Genomic DNA, 9262 nt, shown 5'->3' with positions numbered 1-9262 from the left:
AGATGCTCAGAAGCTGCCTGGGCATGGCACTTAAGAAGCAGGGGTTGGACCAGCTGACCTCCAGAGGTCTCTTGCAACCTCAGCCATCCTGGATTTTAGAGACTGCAGAGAAATAACAGCATGGCAGGGAATCATTCTCCCACAGAGATTAACAGTTCTTTGGTTACTTCAGGCACATGTCCTGTACTTTCTGTTTTCGTTGCAGTTTTCACTACTCCTTTTCATCACGGTCCCTTTGGCAGGTCATTGCTGACATGACTGGAGAGGAGTTTGGTGATCACTTGCTGAACCTTTGAGAACTGCCAATTTCATTGCAGTGCATCACCACGTCCTGAAATGTATTAGCTCCTTTATTATGTATCGCCAACCCCTCCTAAACATTGTTCTTTTGGTTTGATTTTTCGATTTCTAATAGAAGAATATGCAACATCTGGGAAGAAGCGCTGACAGCAAGCGTTCTGACGGCGTTTGGTCCCGCTAAGCCTGACTTGACTCTGACTCGCGACCGATTTTTCTGCCCAAAAAAGCCGGGTGGGCACCTCGCTTGGGGCTGCACCGAGGAGATGATTTCCATCAGCAAGGGGCACACACAGGCGCGAAACGGGGCCGAGCGGAGCAGAGCGCTCCGGCGGAGGCTCGGCCCGCGCTGAGCCAGCCCCAGCGCAGCGGCTCCCGGCGCTGCCCGGCACCTCTCAGACTCCGCGGGGAAGCCGGGCCGGCAGGAGGCGTCTTGCGGCGGCCGGCAGGAGGAGGAGGAAGAGGAGGAGGAGGAGGGCCGAGGCGGGGGTGCCGGCTTTCCCGGAAACAGCGCCGGCCGGCGGCAGAGCGGCGGTGTCTGCCAGCCGTGGAAGTCGCTCGTGGTCCTGCTCCCTCGCCGCACGCCGGGCGGGTCGGGGCGGCATGGCGGGCGGCATGGAGCCGGTGCCCCGCGAGGAGAAGCCTAACCCGCTGCAGGATGCCAACCTGTGCTCCCGGCTCTTTTTCTGGTGAGCGCCCGGGGGAGGGCAGGGGGAAGGGCAGCGCCGGAGGCACGGCGCCGGGCTGCCCGCCGGCGAGGAAGGCGCCGGGCACAGCGCCGCTGGCTTCACATCGCACGGCCGCTCAGGAGTGCCGAGCCCCGGCTCGCACTTGAAGCGCGGCTCCCGGAGCGTCCGGGTGCGCCGGCGGCGGGCGGGAGGGAGGCAGCGAGCGAGGAAGGGAAGCGGCGGCCGGCGCTGCCCCGCTGCGCCGTCGGCTACCGGCAGTGACTGTGCAGGCGCGGGTCGGGCGCGACCTGCCGCCCGGCCCCGGCTGTCAGCGCTGCCGGCCGGGGCTGCCCCGGCTCGCAGGAGGGCTGAGGTCTCCTGGGGTGAACCCGACAGCCCGCGATAATCCCCGGCGGCGGTCTGGGCACGGCGCAGCCGGGGGCCTGCCTTTCTCGGGCACGGCAGCGCTCAGCCGAGCGGGCGGCGCCGAGCGCGGCCCCGTCGCCCCCCCGAGCACGTGTTCGGTTCCCTCGGTAGCTGCGGGCAGGACGGGAGCGTGTTCTGCTTCCTGGCCCGGGTAGCCGTGCCCGGGACTGGGTGCAGGGCTGCAATGCTCTCAGGCATTGTTCTGCTTCCCCGTTTGAATAACGGGTCGCGGGCAGGGATTGCTCATCCCGGCGAGGCGTGAGGCTTTGCCCTGCAGCAGTGAGGTGGTTTGTGACCCGCATGGCTGCCTGGGAACTCCCCGGCGTAAGGGATGGCTGGGCAGCATCCTGGCTGTTCTCCCGCGCACATCTGCTGCCGCCGCTCCGCAGGGGTTGGGGTCTCACGGAGCGAAGGCTGGCGGTGTTGCCACAAAACTTTACGGCTACCAGTCCAGAGTTAGAGCTTGGTCTCTTACTAGTGGGGACCTCGGCGTGGGTATATATCTGTACGCAGAGGTGGGGAATTGCAGCTCAGCATTTTAGTTGCTTTGAGCTGTAGTAGGAAAATATGTGCAAAGTAAAACGAGAGAGCGCCGAGCCTGTTTGTCCTAGCAGATCCCATTTGGAAGAGCACTTCCAGAGAAAACTCTTATCCTGCTTCACCTGCTGCAGCCTGAACCAGGGTGCACATGTTGTGTGGTGGAGGAGGGGGAAGGAAGGGAGGGCATGGCAGGTGAAGCTCTTTTTTTGGAAGCCTCTGAAATACAAATAAAAAACTCTCTGATTCTATAAGCAGCTCTGAGCAGGTGCAGAAGTCCCCTTTGGAAGGTAGGGGGATTTTAAAAACCCTGACAAATTTTAATGAAACATGTTTTTCAGTCAAGGATGTGTCCTCAGAGGTACTATGTGCAAGAAGAAAGAAAATAAATAAGTAATAATAAAAAGGAAGCTTGTATGCTTGTGCAGAACTCCCTGTGTTCAGCATTTTGACTTTTACTTTAATGCCAGGGATGCCTATGTTGGAAACAGCTTTGTTGTGAAATCCAAGCAGAATGGGATGAACCTAAGTTGGCCATGTAGCATTCCAGGACTGCTTTTGGTCTGTTCCCTTTCCCTTGCTGGAATCTTGTGGTGTTACTGGTAGTTCTGCCAAAACCAACCCAGCAAGATGTGAAAAAGAAGTGTGCAGTGCTCATAGCCAGCTTTCTGAACTGCTTGTACCATTGTTTTTTTAGGCCTTCTGTATCACTCTGCATGTATTGCAGAGAAGCGTTCAACAGCAACAGTGAAGTGCCTTAAATTTCCCTAGTTTTAGGCAGGCACCTGAAAGGCTCCTTTTACCCCAGAGGTGCTTTTAGGTTCTTACTTTGCAAATGGAAAAGTAGGTGGAAGGCTGTGCTTGGGGATGACAGGTCTGCCCAAAGTCCAGACATCGTCTGGGACTTGAGACTTCACAGTTAGATGGTGGTGTACAGCCACAGGGCTTCTGATTTGGAAAAGGGTTTAGTGGAGCATGTAAAGCTTTAGAATTTGCCCAGTGTCCTGTTTCTCAGGCTTTTCTGGCAGTGTAATTCACAGCTGTGAAAATAGCCTTCTGAAGTCTCGTCTCTTACCTGTTGTGCATGTGATCACAACTAACATCGGTAAATTAGTCAACAAGCATTAGTGTTTTCTAGGTGTAAATTTCAGCTGAAATGATAACTTCACTGTTCTCCACTGTTCAGCCTGGAAAAGACAAGGCTCAAAGTTGAGCCTTGTGGGTAAAATTGAATAAGCAGGGGCTGTCAGTTTTTTGCAAGTTAATACAGTTCTGCATAAAATCCAGGAAGTGTTCAAACACCCTCTCATTTAGCTATAAAACTAAGGGTAACTCTAAGAATTACTCTCCCTTTCTACAATGACCGTAGCATCTCTCAGCTGTGTGAGCCCTTCTTCATTTTAGCTGATGTCTCACACAGGACATTGTGAGATGTTTTCACCTGGAGAGCTGGGGGAGCAGTGCCTGAGGAAGGCCATCCTGTGAGTAGTAGCAGCCCCCTCCCTGTGGTTGTGTGCCTGCTCTGCTCTCCACATTTCAGGTATTGGCTGCTTGTTGTCAATAAGGGTAAAAATACAGCATTGCAAGCAGCTGGGCAAAGGTCCTTCTTATTTTTATTTATTTTGTATTTTTCTCCAGAAGTTCAGTTTTGCCATTGTGAGGAACCACCCTCCCGTTTGTTGCCAGTGGTACAAAATAAAAGCCTACATGATTGCCTGGTGCAAACAGGATCAAACTCATGGGAAAAAAAAAGTCATGTTTTCATTGAGTTATAAATCTCAGGTAATGAGTGTGTAGGCTGAACAGACATTCTTCTTCCATTGTTTGAAGCTTGTCTTCTTGATTTTGGGTTGTGACTTCAGCAAGTATGAGCTTGATGAACGTTAAATGCTCCAGCAGTACATTCATGGGAAAGAGGAGCATCTGGATTCTGTGTTAATATTGTTACTTTTATAATGCATCCCTTGTGCAATGTTACAAGAATGAAAACTATTCATGACAGAAGTGTGAAGATCGGGGCAGTTGCAAAATATTCTTGTTTTCTGTGTCTATCACTGAATTAGCTATATTAACAGAGGTTTATCAAAGCCCAAATTTGCCCTCTGGATGTTTCAGGTATTATTGTACTCCTGACTTTCAAGAGTCACAATTTCCATGCCCACCAAACTTTTTAAAGCCCTGGCTGGTATTTCATTTATAGTTTGAAATGCTTGTATTTCTGATTTACTTCATCTGTGTTGTTAGGTTGTTGGTTTTTTTACTGCTGGCTCAGTTTGCTGGTGAGAGTGAGGACTCTGAAGGGTAGATAGGAGGGTGTGCTTTCTTTTTAAGGTTTGTCCAAGGAAGAGAGAATTCAGCTGTGTTTTTCATGTTTAAACAGCTATTCAGTTGTAGAAAGCTTAGGAATTGAAAAAGCCTTATAGGCCCCCATGCAGTTGAGAATAGCACTTTTTGCATCTTTTTTTTTCTGATGTGAGTGGTGGAGATTATTAAATTAATAATTTAAGAGAGTAAGAATATTTCTAATTTCTGGCTATTAACCCATCCTTGATCTTGCATGTTCATTAAGTAGGAAGCATATCTTTATTTGCTCAGAGCACTTGTTCCCTTGAGTTACTAAATATGTTTTTTCTATATAGCAGTTGAATTTTTATGCTGTTTGGACATCAAATCCACTTCAGTGGAAAGTTACCAAACACAGGGTATGATTAAATTTTTGAGAGACTCAATAACTTTTATGCTGTTAACAATATGAGAAGGAGGGCAAGCTGAAACACCCTGGAAAGAGTATCCAGCATTTTTTGTGCAGAGAAGTAAAAGAAGTTAAAGTTCTTTTAGATTTCATACAAAATTTTAACTTCATTTTAATAATAACAGTAATTACTTATCTGTCACAGACTCACCATGACTTTGACTAGTCTTTGAGTGTTTTGGAGCACCGAACACTGTCATCATCCTCAGGCTAGATGCCTTTTCACATCATGACTTGACATGTGGCAATTGTCATTATAACAGCATTAAAATGTAATCTGAAGACTTGCAGCAAGGCATCTACAGCATTGTTACTCCAAGGAATAAGTCAGTGACTGGTTTAGCATTACCTGTTAGTGTCTGGCAGCACTGTTTTTACTTACTACATGTATACTTTGGGGAGGAGAATGACAAAACCACTAAGTCTTCTTCATGGGTGTGATGTGAAGTGCAGTGGGTGAGAAGAGTAAAAAAGCAATCCTAATTTTTGGGTTTAAGTGTGAATTGAATGGGGTAAGACATGTGAGTCCCAGGATTTTGAGTGAGGACTGTGCAGTATGTAGCTGCTTGCCTGACTAAATGTAGTCATGTCACAGATTTCTCTTGTAGAAGTGTAAATAGCTACAGACCTTATTTAACTTCCTCCTCCTCCTCTCCCCCTGTGGTTTAGAATTGGAAAGGCCACTGACTGATTTCACTAGATTTCTGAGGCAGCCTAAGTATTGCCTGCTTATCTGTCTTCAAGTGTTTCTTGCCTCACATTGAAAGAAGTTATGGAAAGAATTCATCTTTGTTCTTGGATATTTCAATTGGACTCCAGCGGGGCCACAAATAAAATTGGTTCGTGTCCTTTACTGTGTCAGTGAACAGATTTGGCTGTGAGGATTTTACATTTACTTAACATGAAAATATCAGGCTTTGTGACTTGCCTGGGATCTTGCCTGATATTTAGTGAATTCCCATGGTCAATGCCTGAAATTGTATGGTAATGCCACTTTATAAAGACCTCTGAGGTAGCTAAGTTCATTTATTTACCTGCTGGTGCAGGACTGTTGTGGTACTGTAAGAAACTTTGAAGAAATATGTAAGCATTTTCAGTTTAAATAAACAGAAACCACATTTTCTGTACCCTGAGATGGAAATCACATTTGCTTCTCTTTCTTCTGGATGAAGAAAGACTGAGGATCATACATACAACTTTTTTTGAAAGATAATGTCTTGTTTGTTAATTTATCAGTTATTTAGTGTCCTGCTGTCAAATTTGAATCATTTGTTCTCCTGAGCTACTGCATTAATTTTTAAGTTTTGCTTGTTTATTTGTGAGATGTCTGTATTATGCAAAAGAAAATACTTGAAAATTATTGTTTATGAACTAGTAAAGTTAAAATATGTGGATAAAGAGTGCTAAATAGATTATATGGATTACAACAAGTGTGTATAAACTGTTGAAGTGTTAGCATTTGCTGTCTAGTGTAAATATCTGTGCTTAGATATGCAGTTAGATGAACTGTTATAGTATAATGAAATACAGACTATTTGCCTTTGGAATGCTTCTGTAAAGCCTGCTGTATCATTTATGAGAGAAAACGTCTTCTAATTCCTGCAAAACTTCAAAATTAAGATTATGTCATGGTGGTTTTTTTTGTCTTCTTTTCCAAAAATAATTTCCCTATCCTGCTTCTAGAAAACTAGGCCATATATAAAGTGGAGGAGGGAGATAACCCAGTTAGATATTGGGAGTGGAAGGTTTTCCACTCCCAAAAAAAGACCAGTCATCTATTTTATGTTATTTGTTTTGTATCCGTGGCGCCGTACCACTTCTAATAACAGTGGGAACTCACTGGGCATTTTAATTCTCCCTATTTCCATTGCTTGTCAGAAAGGATGTTAATACAGAAATTCCCACCATTAGCTCCTTCTTTAATGAGTAACTGAAAAATAAACTGAAGTTTATTTTTATAAGTCACAATCTTCAGACCTTTACATCAAATCTTTCGTACTTTGGTATTTTTCTCCACAGTGGTTGCTGGGTTTGGAATTGCTATTTTAATTATAGTCTTTGAAATGCCACAGGTACAGGTGATGCCACTCCTCTCTTCCCTGCTTCTAGGCCTGCAGAAAATGTTTGTTTGCAGTATGCTCCCCCATTCTTCTTGCTATGTCTGTGCTTCTTCTTGCTGTCTGAAATTCTGGGAAGTGTGTTAGATTAATAAGGTAATGCCGTACCTGGCTGATAAACAGTATGAAAAGAGCCTGCAATAAATGTAGTCAAATACCAGTTGTGTTACTGTCACCATCAGAGGGTGTTTAGCAGCTCAGCTGCTCACACTGTGCTGTGGAAAAAGCAGCAGCTTGGAAGATGAGATGGAGCTGGGTATCAGAGGTTAATACAGTTGGTATTGAAGCTGGAAGCCTGAAGGGCGTTTTTGACTTAATATGGCTTTGAAGTAATTTAATTGTATTCCTGTTTTTTCCTTCTGTAAGCAATGAGAAAAGCTGCTCTTTAATCCACTTTAAACTGGGGAGGGAAGTTGCAACCAAAACACAGTTGAAAAGCATCTGAAGAAATACCAGACTTTACTCTGTTTACTTTGTTACTTGTGGATGACTGCCTTTGTAATGGGAAGTGGGAGAAGGCAGCTTACTAATGAGAATGGATGAACATATGAAATGGAGAGGTTAAAAAAAAAAAATCACATGATGACTACAAACTGTTGCTAGGGTATCTATGAGTTCTTGTAGAATAACTCTGGAGACTCTCAGTGTGTGTGTCCTTCTTTCTGTATATCCAGAAAGCCAGCAGTGATCCTCTGGACTGAGGAAACCCCAGATAAAACAAATGGGGTTTCCTCTGTGAAGAAACTCCATTTGTTTTATCAAAAAAAGCCATCACCAAAGTAGGTGATTAAAGAAAAAACAAAAAAAGTGTTACTTTGCAGCTTAGTTGTTGAAGTAGTGCTTCCAAGCTGCTCAAGGGAGACAAAATCCTAGTGTTACAGAAGAATTTCAGTAAACAAAGACTCTCCTGTGCAACTGTTGAAAAATAACTGGACAGAGTGTAAACAGGTGATGCTTGTAATGTAATGTACAGTAAGCTTAAGAGGAATGGGGAGAATGCAATTTGTAAACCACCTCTTAAAGGAATTAGTTGATGAGAGCCTACTGAATGTGGCTTTGACTGGGTACTGTAAAATTATCCAGAAATTACACTCCTGCTTATTATTACAAATAAAGAAAACATTTTCCTAATCAGGCAAGCAGTTCGTGTAGTCTGATTTTTCTGACTTCTCCTGTGATAAAGCAGAAGCTCTTGTGAAACTGATGAGGAAGAAATCTCGCACTTCTGCAGAGGAAGGTACTGTAATATGCAAGTGATTGACTGTGGGGTGATTGTTGTGGGGCTGGTCAAGGCAGTTGAGACTTGTGGGTGCACCCAGGGCCCTTACAGACACATCCTTTGATCTTAGGACATTTTTTATTTGTCTCAGCTTTGTAATGTAATTGCAAATGCTTCTTGGCTGATGTTTTTTGACAGATTTTATCAGTTAATGAAGAACTTGCATGCTTGGGTTTCTAGGAAGCTCTGCAAGCCTGCTCTGCAGTGTGAGAATGGTACTTTTTGAGTATTTACAAGCAGGACATGATACAACCCCAGAGGTACAGCAGGTCCCATCCCTGTGTTAATGAACCATTTGAGCTGGATGCTGCTATTAGTTTCATATACCTATCTGTAATGTATTTCTTCTGTGGCTGATAGGAAATTATTTTGGGATGATAGGAAATTGATTTACAAGCTTTCTTGTTTAGGAAATTTTATTTCATGTATGAAGCAGAATAGCATGACTAGCCTTAATGATGCTGCCTTTTGGATAGCAGGGCCTGTTTCTCTTTCATGCTGTCTTTGAAGAAGGGGCTGACTTCTCTTAGGAGGGTAAGCAAACACTGTCTTAGCTTTTTCTGCAATCTTAAAGGCTTTCCAATATCTTGGTGGAGTTGCTCTCATAACAGTTGGTAAAAATTGGGCTTTTCCTAAGCAACCAAGTAAATTGTGGCTGGTTGACTGTGTTGTAATCTTAAAGGGTGTGTAATGTCAGGGCCCAAGAGTAGGGAAATGCAGGAAGTGAATGTTTATATTGTGGTCTTTGTGTATCTGCTGGTTCAGAAATGAATCACTTTCTTTTTTTATCAGAGCCCAAGGTACTGCTGCCGAGGTGAAAAGCCTTTTGGGGTCAGAACTGTGATTTACTGTTTTGCAGCGGGCTGTCTCTGGGTTTGCACCAGGTTATAGGCTGATTTTTTAATTTATTTTTTTAATCTTTATTCCAAGTGACATCAGTATTCTGGCAGTACCAGGGACTTACTCTGGGCATGGTTCCAGACTGATGTCTTTGATCAGCTAATCGTTTTGATAGAACAGAGGCATTCCCAGCAGAACACAAGGTACTCAGGATTCTTACAGATACTCACATTTTTATGCGTAGGTCACGCTAGGAAGAATTTGGGCTAAGCTCTTTGAAAGGCATCATGTGAACTTTGTGTTCTGAAAGAGTAACTAAAATGAAGCAATATGTAGGGAAAAAAAA

The 9262-nt window shown here is 44.6% G+C and overlaps 1 protein-coding gene across 3 annotated transcripts in view; it reads left to right on the top strand.

The window, feature by feature from the left end:
* Window positions 1-803: 803 nt before the first annotated feature.
* The window catches only part of ABCC4 (ATP binding cassette subfamily C member 4), a 141765-nt gene continuing 133306 nt past the window's right edge, over window positions 804-9262 (top strand). For all 3 annotated transcript variants that reach the window (XM_050971980.1, XM_050971984.1, XM_050971986.1), the window contains exon 1: window positions 804-986. In XM_050971980.1, coding sequence (XP_050827937.1) covers window positions 901-986 — 86 coding nt within the window. In that variant the 5' untranslated portion in view covers window positions 804-900. The remainder of the gene's footprint in view (window positions 987-9262) is intronic.

The sequence above is a fragment of the Serinus canaria genome, chromosome 1 (genome assembly GCF_022539315.1).
Source record: "Serinus canaria isolate serCan28SL12 chromosome 1, serCan2020, whole genome shotgun sequence".
NCBI lineage: Eukaryota > Metazoa > Chordata > Aves > Passeriformes > Fringillidae > Serinus > Serinus canaria.
This window is presented reverse-complemented; position numbering and strand designations above follow the sequence as displayed.